At 43.4% G+C, this 26,502-nt stretch overlaps 1 protein-coding gene across 1 annotated transcript; it reads left to right on the top strand.

Moving 5' to 3' along the window:
• Positions 1–411: 411 nt before the first annotated feature.
• Positions 412–26,453, top strand: MINDY4B (MINDY family member 4B). Its single transcript, XM_090054127.1, has 12 exons — positions 412–524; positions 775–802; positions 1,711–1,887; positions 4,041–4,160; positions 5,357–5,451; positions 9,049–9,214; positions 11,384–11,449; positions 12,042–12,112; positions 13,089–13,161; positions 16,570–16,743; positions 20,224–20,404; positions 25,927–26,453. Exons 1-12 carry the CDS (start codon positions 412–414, stop codon positions 26,067–26,069), a joined length of 1,407 nt encoding a protein of 468 aa, XP_089910253.1. The 3' UTR covers positions 26,070–26,453.
• Positions 26,454–26,502: the final 49 nt, after the last annotated feature.

Below are 26,502 nucleotides of genomic sequence, written 5' to 3'. Positions count from 1 at the left end.
CTTAGGTAGCTTTTGTTGTATTACTATATGAAAATAATCAATCGTTTTTATTGTACTGTATCCATCCTAGCACCATCAATTAAATTATTCAGATTTCTCAGAAATAGATAGGTAATTGTAGTCTGTTTTTATATAAATCTGTGTCTTGGATTAAACATTCATGCTGCATATACAGTGAACAGAGAACACAGACTATGTCCAACTCTAATGAAAGTTTAATCATGATGTGATAGTATGAGCTTACAGTAAACCCAGAGTGGTGATAACCAGAAAGTGAGCTATCTTCTATTCAGTGATGGGTTTAGGACACTTTATATAGCCATCTGTGTCATGACAGTTGAGTCCCTGAGAGACTAAGGAGCTTGGCCCCTGATTTTTAATGTTTGCATCTCTGTTTTGTGCAAAGTATAGATGGATAACAAGGTATCCACCGGTGAATACAGAGTACAACAAATGGGACTTGATGAGATATCCAACAAAATTTTAGACCTCGACAAATGGAGAGAAATTTTTAGTTTCCATGGGTAAGATTTTTTTTTATCTGCTTGGATCACATGTTTCTTAAAGCAAGGCTCTTAAAGATGTGTGTGGGGAGGAGGGTTGTGTGTATACATGTAATTTTTATTTCCCTGTCTCCTTAAGCACTAAATTGAAAATGTATCAAATGTACTTTAAGTATAATTGCTTTATTTCAGACTGTTTTTCCTAGACAAAAAAGTTGTAATGGTTTAATTCTACCTTTAAAATTCTTCATCTTTTTTTTTTAATTTGCAGGTTGGAAACTAGTAATGCAACTTATCAGGTAATGCTCTCAAAAGGACTCCTTTTCAGAGTCAAGTATATAAAAGGAAAAGGAAAACAAAATAAAACACATACTAAATAACATTTTACATGCTGAAGAGGGTAAAAAGTTAGTCAAAATGCTGATATAATGGCTTATTTTGTTTGCAATAAGGGTTTTTCTCCAGTAAGTTGCCTATAACTCAGATGATGTGTTCGATAGATATGAAAGAGGTCCCCTGCTCTTTGGTAATCCAGGACAGCTAGAATGCAGTTCTCTTTTGCAAGGTTCAGCTGTCACTAGGTAACCTCCCTTGTGACTGCTTTCATTACACTGGCAAATTATGGACATCAGTCCAAACGTGCAGCAGGTAAAAAGACGAGTAGATTCAAAGTTAAGTTACATTGAACTACTGCAGGAGGAACTAAAGAAAAGCCAAATAGTAAGTAGAAACTATTTGTTTTATTCCTCCCATCCCCATGCAAAATATAAGTGCTAGGAGAGTGTGACTTGCAAGTGCCGTTTTGAATGTTAGTTACCACAATGTGGTAAGTGGAAAATGTTATATGTGGCTTTTAGAGAAGTAATTGTACTGTTATTACAAAAAAACACTATCTTAGCAGTTCCCATAATGATGTCAGTCTGTGCCTTTGTACATACTGTTGTATTATTTCCAGCCTAGCTCTCTGGTGTACTGATCATTCGAGTTTTCACTTTTTAAATTATCTGGAGCTACGTAACAGAGAAATATTTATTCTTAAAACATTTGCCACTTTGTAAGATAATTCTTACTTCATTGTGCCCAGTTTGTTACAAATAAAGTGAACAGGAAAAAAATGAATATTTAGGGGGTCCATGTATACAAATTAGCTGGTTTCTAAGTGCTTTATTTGAAAGACTGTATAAGAACTATTGATTGCTTTATATAGAAATACCAAGACAATCATAAATCTGATGATGACAATGAGGATGGAGTTGGAACATCTCAGTCTACAAATATCAAAAAGCAGGAACAGTTTCTATCCAGTATCCCTTACTCAATCCCCAAACCTTTTATTGTCTCTTCCAACTTGGGTGGACAGCCTATTTCCTTAGAAATGGCAATGGTAAGTATTCTTGTCAATTAAGCATGAAGTGTAATTTAATCTCACCAAAACAAAGAGATCTGGGAAATTTATCCAGTGTTATATGAGGCTTGTAGTATTATTGGAGTCAAGGCTTCAGTTTGTTGCTGTTGATAAAAGGAGACTATAATGATGATTACTTATTTATGAGGCTTTTAAAGACAATGGTTTTTGTACAACCTGCAAAACTGATATAATACAATGTTTATTAGATGATATGGCAAATAATAAAGGATAATGTTTCTCTAATACAGTATTTGGTGTTTAAGTTATCTAATGGATGGTCAATGAACATAAATTCAGTAGATTAGACTAATATTTCTCTTTTACCCAAATGGGTAGTTTTTGAAGCCACTTAAATGTTTAGGAGCCTGATGCTATACAGCACCCATCTGTAGTTTCCACTGCTTTCAGTGGGAGTTGTTCAGGTGGGAAGCTTGCAGAATTGGTCTATGTTGCCTAAAGGCTGTAAACATCAATAAAAAAAATCTCAGTCATCTGTCATCTATCATTTTTAATGCCAAGATAGCATATAGATTGAGGGTTTACTCATGGGCTTAAAGCTAAAGGCATAATTCTGGCAGAAGAACTACACTGGTGAACATACAGAAAAAGGGCCCAACCCTTCAAACTGTTTTGTATGTGAGTATCTTTACTTAAATGAATATTCCCACAGACTTAAAATGAATCCACCCACACTGGTTAAAAAAGCCCACGTTCATAAATCATTCTACTTAGGAGCAAGTGGCTTAATAAAGCACTGCATGCAGCGCAAATCATGACGTATGTTTTCCAGGAATAGGGCTGGGCATATATTTTAAATGAATATTTACCAAAGAAAATGGCATTTCAGTTCTAGAAAGATAACTGGCGAACGCAAAAAAAAGTTTAAACCAAATTAAGAAAGAAAAATACCAATAAAACCCCTTCAGAAATGCCTAAAAGAAGCAACATTTCCAAAATAAATGATTTGGCTGCATCCACACAAGTAGAGGTGCGTGCTTGCAGCAGCACAAATTAGGAGCTGCACAATTTTGTGCCGTAACTTTCTGCTGCAGTGCCCACCCCTGCTGGTGCAGTTTTCAGCGGGACACATTGTCCATGGGGCTTGAGACAGGGGCTCAGGGCTGCTTGCTCCCCCTTCTCAAGGCTCACTGCACCCCAGCCAGGGAGGCAGCTGGCTAGGGCGCAGTGTGCCTCAGCATGGAGGCTCCATATGCCTCAGCGAGGGGGCTCCACAGTGGAACCCATGTACTGAGGCATATGGAGACATGGCACACCAAAGTGCCGTGTGCCAGGACAGCTCACATTTGCATGTGTCTATTTGCAGGTACAGCTGCTACTAAGAGTGAGCTGCTCAGCCAACTCTGCCTTCCTGTGATTCTCATCACCCCAGATAATTCCAGAGAGCCAGCTAAACCTGCCTTATGGCCCCTTTGCATTTTTGTGCCCAGAATTTTGTCTCTAGATAAATCTAGACTAACCTCTGTCTCCCTTTAAAAGTATGTGGTCTATCCTAATCTGAATAATTTGCACACTGGAACTGTATTTTACTGTAGTAGTAGTCCCATGCAAAGGGAAATAAATCATTTGAACTGAAAGCTTTACCTTTCCTGGTTCTCAGTGAGACAACTTTACTCAACTTTTGTCAGTGCAAAGGAAGGGGCCTTAGAGTGAATACAAACATAGTGTGCAGGCAGGGACTTGAATTCACCCACCCCACCCTTCAGCAGGGGCTGAAAAAACACCAAACAAATGCCCTCTGCTGCCTTCTTCCTCCTCCCCCCCCCCCCCCGGCTTCTGAAAACAGCTCGGAGGCTGGCGGGCAGGCAGACACAAGTTACCAAAGATGCTATGTTTTGAAACATCTTCATCTTCATCTGAACCCTCATGCAGTGAGGATTTAGATTTTTGCCCAATTGGCCATTTCTGAAGTGGTGTTCAGCTCTGCACTTTTGTTTGGTCACAGCTATAGACTACGTTCTGTAGCCGACCAGGCAAAAATTGTCACTTCTGTCTGCTCCCATAATATTCTCCCATTTTGAGGCCCCTTTACACTCTTTTATTGGGGTAAATGGCCCATATTCTTAATGAGAATTAGGTCCAAATTCTGTTTGTATTGCTTCTATCTTAAGGGGCTCCGAAAGATGTTATTTGGAAATGCACTCCAGGTCTTCAGTTATGAATGGAAAAATTCATATTTCAAGTTTCATGAGGCATATTCTGACCTGTCCTATGCTCTGGAGGCAGACAAGGTAAATATTTCTATTTAATGCCTTGTGATATATCTTCAGCATAAAAAAGGGACCTACTGGGATTTGCAAATTTTCTCTATATGATTCTGAGGCAATCCCAATTGAATATGGTGCTTGTTGACTGGTACCATTAAAAATTAGGATAGATTTAGCAATGATGATGGGGGGTGGGGAGGGCAAAATGATTTATGAGGAAAGATTACAAAAGTCAAATGGATATTTAATCAATATCAGAAGGAGGACAGCTCAGTCTCAAGGTATCTGAAGGGCATAAATACCAGAGAGAGTGATGGAAAGAGGGAGCTCTTTTTCATAACAGAACTAAGAATAGCAGACAGAAATAAAACTTGAGAGATGTCTGCCTTTCCCCACCTTTTGTGACCCTAGGACAGTACCTTTAATTTATTCTTCTCTGACTTCAGATGCTCTTTTCTTCCTCTAGGTAGTCATGCTACACACAGGGATCTAATCATTCAAGTCTCTCAAAGGGTCTTAAATTCTGCTTCATGTCACTGAAATGCTTTTGGCAAATCCAACTAGACCCACCTAGAAAGGTCTTTTATTGCTGCATTCATTACTTAGTGGTACTTTGCAGCAAGCCCCTCATTAGAAACAATTAATTGCTCTGCTGCCTCTGAAGCAGACAGGAATTAAATTGTAATTCAGAGACTCCAGTCCCCCTGGTATGAGGATGATAAGGAGGAGAAAGTAAACACAGTCATATACCTGAACCCATCCTAAATCTAGAACAGGACTATCACCTATATACTGATTCAGCAGTGCTTGCTGTTGTGTGGCAAATAACAGACCAAAGGGTCCACTGATGCTCTAGCTTGTTTTGCGCTCTCTAAACTGCTGCTTTCTGACCTTCAATTGCTCTCTTTACATAAGGCTACCCTTATGCAGGTAGACGTCTAGGAAATAAGGGGACATTTTCCCAGCATGGGTACATGACTAGGGTCATAGCTGCATTCTTTCTTTTAAGTCTATAAGGCCTTTCCCATTTATCCTAGGAGATATAAGCAACATAGAACAGACAGACAGACCCAAGAGCAGTATCTGATAAAAGGTGGCTCAAACTCTGGTCAGAGTATTCAATAGGATTCAGGATGAAATCCAAGCTGCATAACTAGTTTGTTAGATATACTGGTTATGTACAACTGTCTGTTTGTTTTAACTTCCAAATTATTTCTTAGGGGGCAGCAAAAGCAATTCTGATGGCTGTACAGGTAAACATCATCAAATACTTCTTGTTCATAAGAAATAACAAGAAAAACATTCACCTCCAAAGGTAAGAAACCATCCTTTCCCAGAAGATTATATACCAATTACTAACATTTTTCGACTTGAAAGACCACTGTTGATCTCTGTTGTGCGGAGCCAGCCTGCTGCAAATACAAACTTAAACCAGTGTGGAAAGGCAGAATCTGGCCCACAGCCCATGGATTTATTTTCACAAAGTCTATTGTTTTTACGGCAATAGTGCTTGCTTCTTTGTCCCATTTTGGCTTGTGATGACCAGAGTGTGTTGATTATACTTGGATAATTTCCCTGCCGCACAGCTGCAATTGTACTATCAGCTGGAAAAGCTTCCCCTGATGCAAGCATGTTCTTTGTCATTGTTTGAAAGGAGAAAGCAGGGTTCAGTAGTAACTGCAAAAGAACACTAATGTAGTAGCACTAAAATTAATGAAAGCCCTAAAAAACATTTCATATGCCCTCCCCTTTGCATGTGGGTACCTTCTTAATGATAGCTAATGAAGATGCTGACTTTGGTAAAGGTGCAGTCTAGTTGATTATATTGTAACACAGGCACACTAACATCTTTAAGGGAAACTCTGACTGTTTGTACTGCAACACCCTTCCTCTTAAGTCTTCACAGGGTGCTTCTTCTTTTCTCTGTAGCATCTGTCTTTGACAGTTCCAAAAATTGAGTAACCAGAAAGGACCAGATCTTCATCTGGTGTAAAGCTTGCATAAAACACCAGCCAAGGTTTTGAACCAGGTTCAGGGCCCTGATTCTCTCTTCACTTGCACTGATATAAATCAGAAGCAGCCCACTGAAATCAGTGGATTTATACTTATGTAATGGAGAGAAGATCCCAGCTATGTTTAAAGGTAATTTTGTATGACAGTCACAAAGTTGCTAAATTCCACTCCAAATAACAGCTGAAGTAATGTGAGTAACAGCGTATATTAGCAAGAACATGGCTCTTGCTAACAGCTCAGTCCTTTTGTTGGTAAGGCAATGGGATCAGGATTGCCTAATTCTTTGTAAGGTTTCCCATACCTGCCTTCTACCTCTGGCAGTGACAGAGCAGCCTCCAAGAAATTCACCAAGGACAAGTCATGCCTGACCAACCTGATTGCCTTCTATGACGAGGTGACTGTCTCTGTGGATGCAGGGAGACTGGTGGATGTGGTGTACCTTAATTTTAGCAAGGCTTTTGATACAGTCTCCCACAACATTCTCATAGACAAGCTAAGGAAGCATAGGCTGAATGAATGGGCTGTAAGGTGGATAGAAAATTAGCTGAAGCATCAGGCTTAGAGACCAGTAATCAATGGCTCAATGTTTAGCTGACAGCTGGTATCAAGTGGAGTGTCCCAGAGGTCCATCCTGGGGCCAGTTTTGTTCAGTGTTTTCATCAATGACCTGGAAGATGGCATGGAGTGCACCTTCGACAAGTCTGCAGATGAAACCAAGCTGGGGGAGCAGTAAATATGCTGAAAGGTAAGGCTAGGATTCAGTGACCTAGACAAATTGGAGGACTGGGCCAAAAGGAATCTCAGGAGGTTCAACAAGGACAAGTGCAAAGTCCTGCACTTAGGACAGAACAATCCCATGCACCAGTACAGGCTGGGGGCTAACTGGCTGGGCAGCAGCTCTGCAGAAATGACCTGGGGGCTACAGTGGACAATAAGCTGAGCATGAGCCAGCAGTGTACTCTGGTTGCCAAGAAAGTTAACAGCATACTGGGCTGCATTGGTAGATGTGTTGACAGTAGGTCAAGGGAAGTAATTATCCTTCTCTATTCAGCACTGGTGAGGCCACATCTAGAGTACTGTGTTCAGTTTTGGGCTCCCCACTACAAAAAGAACATGGACAAATTGGAGAGAGTCCAATGGAGGGCAACAAAAATGGTGAGGGGGCTGGGGAACATGACTTATGAGGAAAGACTGGGAGAACTGGGCTTATTTAGTCTATAGATGAGGAGACTTAATAGCAGTCTTCCACTACCTTAAGTGGGGTTTAAAAGAGAACCAAGCTAGGCTTCAGTGGTGGCAGATGACAGAACAAGGAGCAATGGTCTCAAGTTGCAGCAAGGGAAGTTTAGGTTAGATATTAGGAAGAATTTTCTCACTAGGAGGGTAGTAAAACACTGGAACAGGTTACCCAGATTGGTGGTAGAAGCTTGGGGGGTTTCAAAACCTGGCTAGACAAAGCTTTGGCTGTGATGACTGAGGTGGGGCTTGTCAAAAAATCCCAGCTTTGGCTGGGGTGATAGAGGTGGGACTGTTCTACCCCACTGCAGCAATGCCTACAGAAATATTTAATGCAATAGTGTGGGATGGACTAGTAGCTACTGTGACACAGACCTCCCCAGAAGCTCTTCTAGCATTCTCTTGGATCCCTTTAACTTTTGCAAATATCTCTGCTCCTTAAGACAGCATTCATAGCATGGCACAGAAAAATAATGGTAGCATGAGTCCAAGTAGAAGGCAATGAAGCATCACAGAGGGGTTCAAAACCCAAAGCTATTGCTTTCATTCATTCTAGCCTCCTCCACATCCCTCTAAACCTTTGCCCATAGGAGGATGATTTGCCCAAAATATTCCAATATTTCCTGAGCACTGTGGCCTCTCCATGCAGATTTTTCTGTTATGGTATATTTTGGATCACAGTTAAGGCTGATCTATACCACATGGTGCCCTGCATGATATAGATCAGGTTATTGCCTGAAAACATCCTCAGATTGGTCTTAGCTGCAATACTAGGACCAAGGCAAACCAGATAACATAATCAGTATTACAGCCGTATTTAAGCCTGGGCTGTATTCTAATTCTGTAGAATGATTATAATATGACCCCAGGGGCAGAGTCAGAAGGGATGCAGTGGCACCGTCAGCCCCCCACCCCTTTCAGATTCTATTTCAGGAGCAACAGCCAAAGGCTAAGTCCTAGAAGCAGAGAAGAATTTCCCTTTTCCCTTCCCCTCTATGCTCAGTTACACCCAAGTTCGCACCACGCCCTTCCATTCCTCCCCTCCCCCATGTGCTACTACCATTGTCCCAGCTAACGCGGGGATGGGAGAAGTCCAGAATCCACTCCAGCCTGGCTATGCAGGGAGCTTGGTTCAGCTGGGGACAGCAGCAACAGAGGGCAGCTTTCTTCTCCATGCTTAATCCCCCCCCAGGCTTCTCTGCCAGACCCTGGCTGCTCTTCCTGTTGTGTGGTCTGCACAGTTGGTGGCAGGGATGCAGCTACCCCTGCAGCACCAGTCACTGCACCTGCATCTCCCTTCACAAAATCCTGGATCTATCCATGCATGTTTCTAATACAAATCACATCAGAACACAGTTGGGTCACTATCTTATAATAAGAAAACACTTTAACATCATGACAGTGGCCCTTGTCAACATTCAAATAAAAGTTCTAATGCATGAAGTGATGGCCAGCAGGGTCTGTACTGTCTCCTGTAGCTTATTGGATGCAAAGCCAGGTATAGATCTGTCAGTGCTTAGACATCAGCACTGGCACTGCCACCACAGTGGTTGCTAGCCAGCGAGTACTGAGTCAGGCCTGTCCCCAAGTACAGACACAACTGTAGAATTTTCATGTGCTAGGTTCATCTGTGACTCATGTTTGCTTGCATCTTGCATTGCAGTTTGTATGAAATAAGCCAAATGGACCAAGAAAAGGGTCTTGCAGCAGCTGTGGCAGATATTCTGTGGACAGCAGGGGAAAATCGGACAGCCACTATATGTCTTGTCACTGCAGATACTTATTTTCCGTCAAGTAGAGACTACAAAGTAGATAACTTTACTGAAAGAGTGAGTAAGAAAATACCATTCAGAAACAATAATTTATAAATAACATATTTAACGATTTCTTTGCCTCTGTCTTCCTAAGTAGGGACCAGTTCAGCCACCTCCCTGCTGGGCCCCCCTCGGGCCCCGGGAGAGACACGCCTGGGCCAAGGGTTAGCGAGGAGTTAGTTAGGGTACTTCTGGAGAAGCTGGACGTGTTCAAGTCCGCTGGTCCGGACGATCTTCACCCTAGGGTTCTACAGGAACTGGCTGAGGTCATTGCAGGACCCCTGGCACGGCTCTATGAGCACTCGTGGTGCTCTGGCGAGGTGCCGGAGGACTGGAAGAGGGCCAATGTGGTCCCTATCTTCAAAAAGGGAAAAAAAGAGGACCCAGGAAATTACAGGCCAGTTAGTCTGACCTCAATCCCGGGTAAGCTCTTTGAAAAAATTATCCTGGCACACATCCAGGAGGGCCTTGCGGGGGAATGCATGCTCAGGGGCAACCAACATGGGTTTATCAGTGGCAGGTCTTGTCAGACCAACCTGGTGGCCTTTTACGATCAGGTCACCAAATCATTAGACGCAGGGGTTGCTGTGGATGTAGTCTTTTTGGACTTCCGGAAGGCTTTCGACACTGTCTCTCACCCTGTCCTCATCAAAAAGCTGGGAGACTGTGGTGTCGATGCCCACACGGTCAAATGGGTCGCCAACTGGTTGGAGGGCCGCACCCAGAGGGTGGTAGTGGATGGGTTCTTCTCGACCTGGAAGGATGTGGGCAGTGGGGTTCCGCAGGGCTCGGTCCTCGGGCCTGCACTGTTCAACATCTTCATCAGTGACTTGGATGAGGGGGTAGAAAGCACCCTGTTCAAGTTTGCTGATGACACTAAGATGTGGGGGGATGTGGGTGCACTAGAAGGGTGCAATAGGCTACAAGCTGACCTTGACAGGTTGCAACGGTGGGCGGATGAGAATAAGATGGGGTTTAACACTGATAAGTGCAAGGTGTTGCACATGGGGAGGAAGAACCGGCACCACACTTACAGGTTGGGGAACTCTCCTCTTGCCAGCACGGAGACGGAAAAGGATCTTGGAGTCGTCATTGACTCCACGATGAACATGGGCCGGCAGTGTGGGGAGGCAGTCAAGAAGGCCAACCGTACCCTGTCATGCATCCACAGATGCATCTCGAGCAGGTCCAGGGAGGTGATCCTCCCCCTCTATGCGGCACTGGTCAGGCCGCAGCTGGAGTACTGCGTCCAGTTCTGGGCGCCACACTTCAAGAGGGACGTGGACGATATGGAAAGAGTTCAGAGGAGGGCCACTCGTATGATCAGGGGTCAGCAGGGCAGGCCTTATGAGGATAGGCTACGGGACCTGAACCTGTTTAGCCTCCACAAGAGAAGGCTAAGGGGGGACCTTGTGGCCTGCTACAAACTGGTCAGGGGGGATCAGCAGGTATTGGGGGAGTCCCTGTTCCCCCGTGCGCTGCCAGGAGTGACCAGGAATAACGGTCACAAACTGGCGGAGGGTAAGTTTAGATTAGATATTAGGAGGCGCTACTTCACAGTCAGGGTGGCTAGGGCCTGGAACCAGCTTCCAGGGGAAGTGGTGCAGGCTCCTAGCCTGGGGATTTTTAAAAGGAAGTTAGATGAGCACCTTGCCGGGGTCATCTGACCCCGGTGCTCTTTCCTGCTAAGGCAGGGGGTCGGACTAGATGATCTACCTAGGTCCCTTCCGACTCTAGCTACTATGAAACTATGAAACTATGAAACAAGATTTTCCAAAAAAGTGTTTAGTTTGAAACTTTTTAAAGACAAGAAATATAAAATCCCATAAACCTGTGCCCTACCTATGATACATCACAAACTATAAGCACTTAAGATCCAAGTCACAACTAGAGCATTGAACAATATTTTTGTCTCCTCAGAAAGGCTTTATGTGAATCCAGAGGCTATAATTCTTTTTCATTAACTTATTTTTTTCTTGCAAAAAGGCAAACAAGTTAACTTTATAACTATATAACATTTATTTAGCTTTTCTATATATAATTGAATATCTTAGTTCAGTCAGTCAGATTAAATTCCTGTGTTATTCTTTTGCTTGTTTGAAAGAAATATAACATCAAATTGAAAACTCTGGTTTTAGATATAATTAATGTCTCCTTTTCAGTGTTTTCTTCTGTTCCTTACAGCTCCAACTGTTTGAGTTTTTTGAGAAAGAAGCAGCTCAGAAATTTATCTTTGATCACATACAATGTGTAAGTAAAGAATAATTTCTTTAGGTTGAGTTATTTTGTTGCTTACAATTTATCCTGCTTCATTTATAAAAATGGATCTCCACAGTAGGCAAATAAAATCATCTTTAATGGTATTTTCAGAATCTTAATGAAGAGTTCATTAATCATTTGTGATTTTCACAACAGGAAATTGAATAATGCATTACTTGGCTTAATCCAGTTCCCACTGACTCTGGTTGGGACAGGCTACTACTATTAAGCATGTATTAAATAAGTACAACATTTTATGTTAACAAAAAGGTGCTTTGTAAAAAAAAAAATACTGGAAAATCATGAGATATGCTTATTAAAATCTGCATACAGAAAAAACAAGTAACTAGAATACAGGTTAGTCAGTAAAATTACAGATATGGAAGATTAATGTTATCCCTTTTGACCTGATCCTAAAGAATGGAAAAGCTCCCTGTAACTTCAGCAACAGCCCATGCATTTGTCCCATTATTTTCATCTAAGTTTATTTTAAAAGATGCAATGGGAATATGACTAAAAAGAGGTACAGAAGAGGTATTTCAGCCAGTGGGTAACTACTAAAAGGCTTTCTTTGTTGTTTCAGTTCAAAGGTGAAGGAAGCCATGGAGTCATTTTATTTCTGTATAGTTTGCTTCTTTCTAGGACACTGGAAAGGTAAAACTCTACTGCTGTTTAGCAACATCTTATAAAATGGCCTATGGCCTTATGACAATTAAAGGCATGTTCTTAAGAAAGGTTTAGGTAGGGAAAAAACTACCAAGAAAAGGAAATTCTTCTGGCTATGTTCCAAAGAAAAAATATGGATTTGGTACAGATATTAAACTAATCTTTGGTATGTCTAGGTTTTTTTTTTGGTTGGGGTGGGGGGATGAGAGGAAAGAGAGAGGTAATGAAAAGGAAAAAAACAGACTATTGTATCTCTGCGAGAGGGGGGAAAAATAACTTTTCAGAATAATAACTCTTACATCGTAGTGGTAACAGTGATTGAAAGTCAGTCAGACTTAGACATCTAGGTCAGAAAGTGTTTGTCTACATACAGAATGCTGTAGCACTCTAATTGTTCCAGCATAGATAAGTTGTACAGCCCTGCTAGAGAGGACACAAGCACAGCACTGTAAAGGTCTTTATTACTGTTATACCCAGTCCCACCAGAGGAAATAATCTATATATGTCCTTAGTGAAAACTGTACTGGTGTAAAAGGTAACATCCGTAACCAAAATAGATTTACCTATACAAAGTCTGTATAAATAAATCTGTGTAATGCAGATCTTAGGTACTTTTGAAAATATCCCCCATCAGAAATAGCAACTCGGTTCAGCTGCTATAAACAACAAGTAGAACTGTTGATAACAATTGTTAGTGAGAGCTAGGGATAGACCAGGCCCAAACCTCCTGATCCAAACATGCACAAATTTTGGGAAATTTGAATTTAAGCCTAAATTTGAATTTTGCATCTTAGATTGTATCTAATAAAACCATTGCATTAGGATTCTATTGTAACAAAGGAAAACAAGTAACCCTGAGGAAAAATACTTCCATTTTCATTGTTCTTGCCACTCATTCAGATATGTAGAGATTGTTCCTGTCATTGATTTGACACTATAAAAACACTTTTTGTTTGTTGCATAGGCTCCAAAAAGACCTAGACATCACAACATCTCATCTGTTACAATTCAGTCTTGGAAACTTCATCTGTAGACAGGTAAGATTAGGTGCTATTTTTTTCCTAAAGTGGTTTCTGTAATACACCTGTGCTAGGCTTAGCAAAGGTTCTTGAGGGTTAAAAAGATACACCAAAAAGTAGATGGTCTCAAGTATAGTAAAAAGATATTGCTGAAGCTTTAGAATGGCATCTATTAACTATCATAACACTGTTTTGCATTTTAAGTCGATTTCTACTATTATTAAAACCTTTTTGAATTTCAGGAAGAATCTACAGAGGATTCCCAAGTTACCAAAAAAAAAGTTTTGTTTTGTTTTGTTTTTTTTAAACACCTCTTCATGAGCTGGAGAGATCCTGAGTACCATCAGAATGGTATCATCACAAAAAAACCCCACTGTGCAGCAGAACAAACCAGCTAGCAGAAAGTAGGTGGTGGAGTAACCTATCCTGTCCGTATTCCACCCAAAAAGCCCATTGCCTCAACCAGTGCCACATGAAACAAATTATTCTTGTAATTTGTGGCTCATGCAACTAGCATAACTGAGCCTCATATATTTTGAATTTCTAATATCAGCCTGAAGGAACACTATTTGTTAAATCCTTTGGGGGCTGAGGTGAAGAAATAGTCATAACTTTTACAGTATCTTGCTAACAAGGCATGTGTAAGATAATAAAGGATCATGGGCCAGATCATGGTTCAATGAAACTAGGCAAGTTTATATCAGTTCAATATTTTGCTTCTTGTTTGGTAAAAAGAGTAAAAACAGATTACAGTGTACTAAAGGCCATGTCCAGAATTGGAAAAGAAAATTCAAAGCCATGGCTATAGTATTTACTTTCTCTGTGTCCTCTGTTGCCTAGGGTGCTGTGAAGCTATGTGAAGTAGCCAACTTCAGATATTTGCTAGGGTTTCTTCCTTAATTACTTTCTAGTCCTGCAAAACTGTGTTTTGAGGGGAGGGGAGGAGCAGAGTCAGGAAATTCATTCTAAAAACCTGCAAAAATCAGAAGGCTTCATCTGAAACCAGGCCTATTTCAGACTGAAATGTCATAGAAACAGAGGCAGCCTGGGATTCTTGATAGAATGCAACACTGATTACATGGGATGCACTGCATCTTTATTTGTTCATCCCTAAGTGCTGTATCCAGAAAACATGTGCCACCTGGCTTACTCTGTGTTTAAGACTAAATTATACTAAAAAAGTCAGGGAAAAATTATGGAATAGATTGCTTATACTACACTATAAAACAGTAAAATAAATGTTCCAGTCTCAGGAGCTAAATACAGACATTCAGAATGCCCAAGCTGAATTGATTCCATTTGTGCAGGTTAGTTTAATCTGCATAGATTGAACTGATTTCCAAGTGGATAGACATTCACTTTTGATTCAGGAAATGCAGGCACATGCCTGCAGTGGCTCAGGCTAGAAGCCAGGGGACACGAAAGCAACCCTTCCTTCCCTTCCACAGTGCTGAGCTGAGGTGGGGGTGAGGTGTGGCCAGGCCCTGTCAGGCCGCTATGATTAGGAAGGTGTTTAAACCCTGACCCTGGCCTGCACCATCCTCAGCCGAGATGTGCCTGGAAGGGGAGAGGGAAGCAGCCCTTGCCAGGCTTTTCCCTCACTCACCACTCAAGGAGTGGGAGTGTTGCCAGATCCCAGCCCCTGACTAGCATTCTAAAATGGGAGGAGCTGCTTGTGTGGATTGCGTGCATCTGTTGATGATACTGGATGAGCACTTCAATCTTCCTCTCCCTGCTTCTTCATACTGTCTGCAGCTGTGGACAGGATGTGAGTGGCACCAAAGCCTCTCACAAGTGCCTCTGCTGTCTTGTTCTTTGGGGTGTGGACAGCCACTTCCCAAAGAATTGATGAGGGCAATATGACAGTGTGGCCTTGTTTGTTCCAAGCAGATCTGCCACACTCTTATTACCCTATTAGCTAGTGCTTCATATTTACCTAAATCTCAAACTGACAGCACTGACAGGTCCCATTCATTGCAAACCCAGTCATTTCTCAAACCTCTCTCTGTCCCCTGTTGAGCACTGATAGATTGGGGGACCAGAAAGCTGCACTCTAACCAGGCTCAGTAACTGGTGCATAGAAGCAATCACCAACATTAATCACTGCATAGTGAAACTTCATTTGATATAAGGGTTTCAGGGTGGGAGATGCCTTTGAAGCAAGCCAGAAGGGAGCTTATCAAAACACAAAGCTTTTCTTTTGTAACACGACTACAAAAGAAAGCAAAAAAGTGTCTCATGGCTGGGGTCCATACCAATGGTGGTGGTGAGGGTGAAAATCCCTGCTTGAGCTGCAAGCAGTTGCGGGGAGCAGGGGAAAGCTTGGCAGACGCTGCTGTATCCCTGCCAGGCAGACCCCGGATGTAGTCCCCCATCCTCCTTCTCAGCCAGCCAAAGCAGTGACAGTGCTCCAGCTAGGGAGGAGAGGGGTGCAGCAGGGAGGAGAGGGGTGCAGATAGGGAGGAGAGGGGTATCTACTTTCTGAAGCAGACAGCCCAGCCAAACCCAGCCCAGGGCTGAAAAGCATGCTGGGATGCTGGGGGACTCTGATTTAACTTAAACCAGGAAGGGATCAGGAACATAAATTCCATAAACCAGTTTGACCTCAATCAGTAGTCTGATACTATATTCAACTAGGTTTATCTTATACCGGTTTCAGCCATTTTGAAACTGGTTTATGTGCATTGAACTTTTGTTCTGTTACAGGTTTAAACCAGTTTTTGATCACTTAAACCGGTTTATGTGTAATTTCTGTCTCTAGCCTAAGTGACAAGCAAAAAAGTCCAGTGTCAGGAGTTTAGAACATATATTCAGAATGGTTTTTTCTCTCTGAGGATACTTGCAAAACAGGTAGAAACCAAGAACAATTTAAAGTTCTGTCCTAAATAACAAACCCATCTGGGTGATCTGTAGTAAGCAAAAGTCTAAGTTTAACTTTGCAGCTCTGCCACTATTTTCACTGACTTATCTCATGAACCCAACATGCCTCTCAGATACAGCCAATGCTTTGCTTTGTTGCGACTGCTGATTATACAGTTTTGGGCCCTTCTGCAGAGCCAAGTCTGGTCTGGGAGAATGAATGTTGGGTTCGGAGCTAAAACCTATCCAAGTTCTATTCCTAGCCATGCCATTGTGATCCTGTGCCGCCCTGCCCCTTTTCCCATCTGTATAAGAGTCAATGACACCTTTGACACAGGAAACTAACATCTTATGTAAAGGCCTGTCTAGGTATTAGTATTGTTTACCAGCATGAAAGATGCCTGAAAACACCTAAGATAGACATTTGAAAAAAAGAAATCATCTTTAAAGCCTGAAGGATTTATTCCACTCAGAAAAAAGAGAAGCCACAGGGAAACTGATGAGTCCTGGAGATCTGATTCTGCCCTGCTGCCTGAAAGTGTAACCCTGGGCCATTTCCCCCTCTAGGCAATTCTCAACATCATTTTAACAGGCCGAGCAAGTCCACATGTGTTTAATGGGTTCCAGAAATGTAACAATGAAGGTGGAGTACAAAAACTATTGCATGGAGTCCTGACCCGCAGCGACGTGGGCTATTTACACTGGAGCAAGGAGGAAGTAGAGCATTACAGAATACCCCAGGTGAGAGCTTAAGCAAGTCACTGAGCTGCAACAATGCTGCTACACTCTGGTGCCTTTGTTTTAGACTGTTTGCTTTAGCCCACAAAGCATAGCATCTCCCTTCACCTAGTTTCACTGCACTGGGGAAAAATTGACGTAACTCAAGAGAGCTAACTCAAAATCCTAGTGAAGAAGAGGCATTTGTACTTTTCACATGATTTAATGGGTGGAATTAAATTAACCTGCAAGGGAATCTGGTCTTTTACTTGACCTTCTACACCAAGGTTGTCGAACTTCCAAGTGGCTGGAGGTTGCAGACTCTCCCCTCCCCCCATCCACACACTGTGCGGGCCCCATATCTTCCAGGCCACATGCCATGCCATGCAAACTCCACCCCCTGGCTAGCACAGCATGGACCCAGGAAGAACTGTGTGGCCCTTGATGTGCCCCACAGCAGTGCTGTAGCAAGGGGGGGGCGAGCGGGGCAACTGTCTCAAGCACCAAAGCAAACGACCAAAAACAGGCGGTGTCCAGCCAGGGCAGGGTGTGGGACGGATCTGCGAGCTGCTTATTTGGGGGGGGCACCCAGGAACAGAGGGAGGGGGACTCCTGGTGCTGCGTGCACTACTGGACAAGAATGGGGGGGGCGTGTGCCTCCTGGATCAGCGTGCGGAGCAAGGACCAGCTGCCACTGAGAGTTTTGCCCTGGGTGCCAGACTTCCTTGCCACAGTACTGCCCCGCCACACATATGTGCTATACAACACAGGCTTGCTGCATGCACAGACAAGACATAATATGGCGCAACACACAGCTCCTCTCTCCTGTTGCACCACTCTGACGCAGACCCCACTCAGTATCCCCAGGTCCCCTGAGCCATCCAGCTATTGGCTTCCTCCCCCAGATGTGGGGCAGGCAGCAAAAGCTGGAGGAGGAAGGGAGAGCCAGTGGCAGCTGCAAGGGAGTGAATGGGGAAGCAGCACACAGACCAGGAGCCTGGGGGCTGCAGTTTATCCCCTCAGGGATCACATGCAGCCTGCCAGTTAGACAGCCCAGTTCTACCTAATGCAAAAACTACAAACTTCCTTATACTTACTAGGATTTTACCTTGGTTCAAATTAAGAACACATCTTCCTATCCTTGAACACTTAAGAAGATTCCTTGTCTGTCAGCAGATTGATGTGGTAATCGTGTCATGTCATGGGGGCAGGAAAGGGTGCTACATAGTGAGGGAGGGAGCTTGAAAGTTATGAAATTACAGGGCAGCTCTCTCAGTTCTGTAGTGGCTTGGGCCTAAAACATGCCAAATGTGACACTGCTGAACCTTTTATATATTTCCTGAGATATTAATAGTCATCATTTTCCTGAAAGATTCATCAATGTCTCAAACATCAATATTTCCTGAGATATTAATAGTCATCATTTTCCTGAAAGATTCATCAATGTCTCAAATGTCAATGCTCAGAAACTGCTACTTCCATCTTCTGTTTTTTGCCTACCCCATTGGGAACTTAAAACAGCATAATCTGCCCTGCATGGACCCAAAAAGTATTTTAGTCTCTTGAGACTATTTTAAGGGGTCAAGTTACAAAGTCTCCTTAAATTAGATCCCTTCATTTCAGTACTGAAATGTTTTCATGGACCGTATTAAGACAAAATTAGTCTAAACATGTCCCACTGGGATTGAATTTGCTTATCCAGAGAAGGCATAAAACATCTTGTTCTGCTTTATGCTCTTACTTGTGTTACTACTATTGCTGTGGTCTTGATGCTGAAGTACATCAACAACACATTGATTGTTTGAAACTCGATGAACGGCCTTGCCCTTCTTACAAGACACTATTGTCCAGTTTAGCTTGATCAGCTTCCTTGTAGTATTTTCTAGATAGAGAAGATGCATTTTCTTCTCGACAAGCAAGAGACAATGCAGTTTTAAATACAGAACTTAAACTTCCTTTTGGGCATTAAGAATGATTTATACAAGCAAATACTACAGTTAAGCATATAAGTCTTTTCTTAAACCAAATAAACCACCACTACATAGGTATATACTATCTACTAGGCTATAAATTGTTTAGAGTTTTTTTATTTCTTCTTCAGTACTTAATTTTGCCTAACAGAGATTTTGCTCTCAAGGCGAGAGCTCTATATTGGTCCTGTCTCTCACTCTCTACGTTTGTAAATTTAGCTTTACACACCAGGTTAGATGTTAACGGCCTCTGGATTCGGGCTGTGTCTACCAAGCATTGACCTGAGACTGCCAAGCATATATTATGTGACTTCAGAGTCAGGACAAAGGAGCAGCTATAAAAAACAAGTTCAAAGACCACATGCAGAGAAATGAAAGTCTTGTTAGAGGAGTCCATCAGTGACTCTCATAGTAGTTTGTCAAACCAGAAAGAAAAGGGGCCTTAATATCAGGACTGAATTTAGCCTGTTGCCTTTAAAAAAAAAAAAAAAGAGAGAAAACTCATCTTTAACTGCCTTGTGTACCATTCGAAAGCAGCCTTACAGGGTAAGTCATGTGGGGAGATCCTGATTTCCACTTACTCTTGTGTATATTCCAAGCAATGAGTAGTGTAATATCAGCATAAAATCTAAGTGAGTGAGTAAAATTAGAAGAAAGGACCCAACAGTTTGGAGGCATTTACCAGCATAACTGAGATCAGAACCTGGCTCATGGGTACAAGGTTTCAGTATTATGAAGTGGTATTGTGAAGCTTGTTCTAGAGGATAATGCAATCCCTAAGCTACTTGGAAACTTTCCAAACTAGCAGGTCACATTACCGTCACCCCTGTTAGTGGGGAAAAATAGACAGAAAAGACTTTCCTTGTGGCAATATCCAGCACTATAACAACTACGAATCCATCATCCCCTCTATAGTCACATGACAGAATTTCCCTTGTTCATTTTTCAGACTTAGATACTTGTAGAAAAATGCAGAAGTTCAGCAGTTATTACACAAACAGCTTTCAAGGAAAGTAAGACTACTGCAGAATGTGATCTGGAATATGTTGAACTGACTACTATTTCACTCTTTCATTATCTCACTCTTAGATCATTAGGAATTAATTTATGTCACTGTTACTTGTAATAGCAGATGTCCACAACTGACTGCAGCATCCAATATATAAAAGTATTACCAGACTTAGGATCTGTCATGTTTGTTGCTATTACTATCTGTATATCTCTCTTGCTATATCTGAATAGATAAGATTCTCAGATAGTAGATCTCTATGGACTTCCCATTGATATGAAAGGATTTTAATGAGAGCTGAACCTGAAGTTTTGCCATTCATTCTCCACAGGGTTAAATGACACCTTGACTTATTTACTCATGTACTGATTAAAAGGTGACTGTAAAGATACTATAAAAGAAATGGACAGTAATACCCCCTAGTAACAGTACTCAGAGCAGTAAAAGTAATGTTCTTTTAAAGCAACAAAGAAGTTAAGTGCCTATTATTAATGAGAACACATTTTAACTACCCTTTTCCCCCAGGTTGGAAGCATGCTGAAGACTCCTAAATTACCCATCTGGCTATGCAACATCAATGGGACATACAGTGTCCTTTTCAGCACAAACAGGCTGCTCTTGTCTGACTGGAAAATGGAACACATCTTTGAACTTTACTTTTATAATGGGCAGCCTTCGCAGAAAAAAACCATCCATCTAACAATAGGTAGGCACTTAAGCTTACCCAAAAAGGGCATTTAATGTGTCATGCTGTCAGTGTATAATGTTAATCTGTTCGCATAGTTTAAGGAAGCTGCACTAAACACCAGTGCACAAGAGGACTCAGATCAAAAGATGATCTCTTGACCACCTTCTAAATCTACCCATGAGCCTTGAGGACCCAATTCTATGAAGCTTCCTCTCCATCCACAGGACTCCCAGCATCATGAATCATGATCAGGACCACATTATTAATATGAGGATTATGGTAGTGCTTAAAGATCCCAACCAAATACAGGGCAATTCTGTAGTAACTCCATAGTTAGAGACAGCCATTCACTACAGTGCTTAGTCTCAGTAGACAATTTACTAGTAACACAGATGGTACACTGATGTTCTAGACCATGGCCCAAATCATCCCCCATTTGAAGCAGAGAAGGGGAGAAGAGAGCCAGGTTCCTTCCAGTGATGGCTAGGTCGGGGAGTGCCTGTGGGGTAAGCGATGCCTCCTGGTGGTGTCTCTCACAGAACAGGCAAGAACTACAAGGCTCCAAAGCATCCTCTGCCATGAGGCATTCATTGATTCAATAGTGGAGGAGACCTCCAGGACTGCAGAGGAAGAAATGCCAGATGCAGTGCTAGAGAAGAGAAAGGACATAGACACCCAAGAGGGTGCAAGCTGGAGGCTTGTGACTTCTGGAAGCAAGCAGAGATCTTCATCTCCACCTGCAGTGGTTTGTCTGGGGAACCACTATGCAGTCCTAGCAGCAGAGAGGGAGCAGCATGTTCCAATGGTGGAGGAAGACAAGCCAGGCCTCTCCAAGGTGGGAAGTACTGAGACGACCGCCACCTAGAAGCAACAGGTAGTGCTGGTTTGAGACTCTCTTCTGCAGGGGATGGAGGGAGACAGTATGTCAAAGGAAGTGTTGTCTCAGGAGGTCAGCTGCTTGCCCAGAGCCTGGATCCGAGATATCACGGAGGGGCAACCAAAGCTCATCTGGACCTCTGACTGTTACCCCATGCTGCTCATCCATGTGGGCACCAATGATATGGCCAGGGGAGACCTTGAGTGTATCAAAAGTGACTACAGGGCTCTGGATGCAAGGGTGAGGGGATCTGGGGCTCATCGATCTTTCCAGTCAAGGGAAAGGGCCTGGGCAGGAACGGGAGCAGGTGCATCCTGCAGATCAACACCTGGCTGCACAGGTAGTGTTGCCAACAGAGCTTTGGCTTCTTTGACCATGGGATGTTCTTCCAAGAAGAAGGGTTGCTGGAAAGAGATGGGATCCACCTAACAAAGAGAGGGAAAAGTATCTTCGCAAGCAGGCTTACTAACCTAGTGAGGAGGGCTTTAAATTAGGTTTGCCAGGGGATGGAGACCAAAACCCTGAGGTAAGTGGGGAAATGGGAGACCTCAAGAAAGCAGGCAGAAGGGGGCAACAGGGGAGGTATTCTCATGCTTCCTGAGAAATCAGGTGAATTGTCTCAGGCACTGTGGAGGCACTCAGTTACCTCAGGTGTCTGTACAGAAATGCATAGAGCCTGGGAAACAAGCAGGAAGAACTGGAAGTCCTTGCACAGTCACATATCTATGATGTGATTAGAATAACAGAGACTTGGTGGGATAGCTCTCATGACTGGAGCATTGTCATTGGGTACAAACTGTTCAGGAAGGACAGGCAGGGGAGAAGAGGAGGAGGAGTTGCACTTTATGTAAAAGAGCCATATGATTGCTCAGAGCTTCAGTATGAAACTGGAGATAGGCCTGTTGAGAGTCTCTGCACTGGGGTCAGAGGGGAGAGCAACAAGGGTGATGTCATGGTTGGGGTCTGCAATAGACCACTAGGCCCGGTGGTGGTTGAGGCTTTTTTCAAACTGCTAGTGGAAGTTTCCCAATCATAGGCCCTGGTTCTCATGGGGGACTTCAGTAACCCCAACATCTGCTGGGAGGGCAATACAGCAGTGCACAAGTGATCTAGGAAGTTTTTGGAAAGTATTGGGGACAACTTCCTGGTAAAAGTGCTGGAGTGGCCAACTAGGGGCCATGGTCTTCTTGACCTGCTGCTCACAAACAGGGAGGAATTGGTGGGGAATGTAGTAGTGGATGGCAACTTGGGCAGCAGTGGCCATGAGATGAATGAATTCAGGATCCTGCGGAAAGGAAGGATGGAGAGCAATAGAGTAAGGATCTTGGACTTCAGAAAAGCAGACTTCGACCCAAGGAACTCATGAGCAGGATCCCATGGGAAGCCAGACTGAGGGGGAGAGAGGTCCTGCTGGGTGTACATTAAAAGAAGCCCTACTGAGAATGCAGAAACAAACCATCCCGATGTGCAGGAAGACTAGCAAGTATGGCAGAAGATCAGCTTGGCTTAGAAGGAACTCTTTAGTAAACTAAATCACAAAAAGGAAGCTTATAAGAAATGGAAACGTGGACAAATAACTAGGGAAGAATATAACAGCATTGCTTGGGCACGCAGGGATGAAGTCAGGAAGGCCAACGTGCATTGGAGTTGCAGCTAGCAAGGGATGTGAAAGGGAACAGGAAGGGTTTCTACAAACATGTTGGTAGCAAGAGGAGAATCAGGGAACGTGTGGGTCCCTTACTAAATGGGGGAGGCAAACTTGCAACAGAGGATGCAGAAAAGGCTGCAGTGCTCAATGACTTTTGCCTCAATCTTCACAGGCAAGGTTGCCTCCCAGACTTCTATACCAGGCAGCACAGTTTGTGGAGGAGGTGAGCAGCCCTCAGTGCTGAAAGAATAGGTTAGGGACTACTTAGCAAATCTGGATGTGTACAAGTCCATAGGGCTGGATGGGATGCCCCTGGACACAGTACTCCAGATGTGGCCTCACCAGTGCCGAACAGAGGGGAATAATCACTTCCCTTGACCTGCTGGCAACACACCTACTGATTCATCTAAGTATGCTGTTAGCCTTCTTGGCAACAAGGGCACACTGTTGGCTCATATTCAACTTATTGTCCACTGTAACCCACAGGCCCTTTTCTGCAGAGCTGCTGGCCAGCCAGCTTGTACTGGTGCATGGGATTGTTCCATCGTAAGTGCAGAGTTTTGCACTTGTCCTTGTTGAACCCCATGAGATTCCTTTTGGCCCAGTCCTCCAATTTGTCTAGGTCACTCTGAATCCTAACCCTATCCTCCAGCATATCCACTACTCCCCCCAGCTTGGTGTCATCTGCAAACTTTCTGAGGGTGCACTCTATGCCATCTTCCAGGTTGCTAATGAAGATATTAAACAAAACCAGCCCCAGGGCCAACCCCTTGGGGCACTCCACTTGATATTGGCTGCCAACTAGACATTGAGCCATTGATTACTAGGGCTGTGTGAAGCTTTGGTCGTTGAATTGATTCAGAGGAGATTCGGCAGCCAAATCTCCAAATCCGAATTGAATCAGGAGACCCATTAATCTCTCCAAATCGAATCAGAAGCCTCAGAATCGATTTGGAGAGATTGGACAATTCATCCATAGACATAGTTTTATGTTTTTTCTACGTATCTCAAGGTACGGCTTGTGAACACTGTGATGGTGGGGCGGATAGAGCATCCCACAGGAGAATGGGGGAGGGGGTTGGGTCCCCCACATGCCTGGTGGTGGACCCAGAAGTGGACCAGAACTACTTCTGGTCCACTCCCGGGTCCACCGTGGAGCATGCAGGGGACAACCTCCTCCCTCCCCAGCTTGGCAACTGGTGCTTCCTGGGTCTGGGGGGACACTCCCGTGCTCTCTTGGGACACTCTATCGGCCCCACCATCCCAGCATTCATGAGACATGCCTGGTCCCTCAAGGTATGTAGAAAAAACATATAAAGCTGTCTCTCTGGCTGAATTGCTGATTCTCCAAATCAGAATCAAATCTTCAGATTCAGCCAAATCAAACTGGGACAGTGATCCGAATCAAATCACTATCCCCTGAATTGGGCTGAATACAAATCGAATACTGCCCATTTCGCACACCCCTATTGATTATTACTTTCCAAGCCTGATGCTGCAGCCAGTTTTCTATCCACCTTACAGTCCATTCATCCAGCCCATACTTCCTTAACTTGCCTGTGAGAATATTGTGAGAGACCATAACAAAAGCCTTGCTAAAATCAAGGTACACCACATCCACTGGTCTCCTGCATCCACAGAGCCAGTCACCTCATCCTAGAAGGCAATCAGGTTGGTCAGGCATGACTTACCCCTGGTGAATCCATGCTGACTCTTTCTAATCACCTTTTTCTCCTCCAAATGCTTAGAAATGGATTCCTAGAGGATCTGCTCCATGATTTTTCCCTCCACAGAAAGGATATGGTCAAATTGAAGAGAGTCCAGCAGAGGGTGACAAAAATAGTGAAGGGGCTGGGGGACATGACTGATGACTGAGGAAAGACTGGGGGAACTGGGCTTATTTAGTTTAGAGAAGAGGAGACTGAGAGGGGACTTAAAAGCAGCCTTCAAGTACCTGAAGGGGGGTTCAAAAGAGAATGGAGCTAAACTGTTCTCAGTGGTGGCAGATGACAATGGTCTCAGGTTGCAGCAAGGGAAGTTTAGCTTAAAAATTAGGAAGAATTGTCTCACTAGGAGGGTAGTAAAACCCAGCTAGACAAATCTTTGGGTGGGTTGGTTTAGTTGGGGATGGTCCTACTTTGAAAGGGGGTTGAAGTAGATGATCTCCTGAGGTCCCTTCCAACCCTAATTTTCTGTGATTCTATGATTCCCGAGCTGTGGCTGCCCTTGTAGCTGAGTGGCCCCTGATAATATGACTCTAAGTTCTTGCTCCCTCTGTGTCATACCAAGTTGTAACCTCACCTGCGTCTGCACTGCTATCCTATGACCCTTCACTGCCACTAGGATGAGTTATAAATGGTCTCATTTCATAAGCTTTCTACCCCATTCTTTGCTATCTGTTGTATCCTAAGCTCCAAACTCCAATTCATCTACATGAACACCTTTCCTGGGAGCTAGTGATAGTATGATAATCCGTGGGAAAGGAATGCTTCACTCTGACCCAGCTCACCAAATCTATACTCAAGTAACATCAACTGAAGGGAAGGGCTTGTCTTGCCTGTTTATGATCAATGGGAAGGGTTGAGAGTTCAAGGCTCTTGACCCATTAACCCCAGAAAGTGTGCCACTCAGAGGTCACTGCTACTACTGAGAACCAAGGTCAGATTCATAGGAAGTAAGGTCCTTTTCATTATTACACCAACAGTTATAGCAATGCTGTGTATAGTTGTCCATAATGCTCACACACTTGGACCTCACTTGAACCCCCAAAACTGTACATTTAAACCTTGGCTACTGAACCAATAATGCAAAACCACATAATACTATGAGGCGATATTTCCATTTACATTTCTGCATTTCTCTAGCAGCTACAGATTTGTACAGCATGTAGGACAGCAGGATATGACTCACACAGTTGCATTAAGTTATTAATATGGAATAGTAGGAGTAGTCAGTACTGCTGTAGCAATTAGATTCATTGTATTTTAAGCTGAATTTAAGGTGCTTCCCTTCCAGACACTCATTCTCACCACTGGGAAGAGAATCACTGTGAGGAGGAAAGTGATCCAGAGAAAAGATGTCCTTCCGTGGAAATGGCAATCAGAACTAAGTGGGCAGGGGCAGCCATCAACTGGAACGGGACAGCCCCTTTCTTCTGAAGACAGAGATGGCAAGCACATGGCATCCTCCATCCTGGGGACAGCTCCATGAAGCATGGAAGTCTACTGGGAAAGAGAACACCTTTGTTACCAATGAGAGAATCTTTGCCATCATGACAGGACTTGTCACTTACACTGGCACTTTGCCACATTTGCTTATAGATGACCATTAGGGCTATGCAAAGCTTCAGTCCCCAATTCAATTCGACAGAGATTCGACCCGATTCAGTGATTGAATCTCCGCGTTTGACTCAGAGGACCCTTTAGTCTCTCCAAATCACATCTGAACCCTCCAAAAGATTCAGTGATTCAGACATAGACACAGCTTTAAAGGTTTTTTCTACATACCTCAAGGTACCAAGCAGCTTGTGAGTGCTGCGATGCTGGGTCACATGGAGTGTCCCACAGAAGCGCAGGGGGCTCCCCAGTGCAC

The sequence above is a fragment of the Crocodylus siamensis genome, chromosome 6 (genome assembly GCF_052110815.1).
Source record: "Crocodylus siamensis isolate JL-2025a chromosome 6, ASM5211081v1, whole genome shotgun sequence".
NCBI lineage: Eukaryota > Metazoa > Chordata > Crocodylia > Crocodylidae > Crocodylus > Crocodylus siamensis.
The sequence above is the reverse complement of the archived record's forward strand: the minus strand, read 5'-3'. Positions and strand labels throughout refer to the sequence as shown.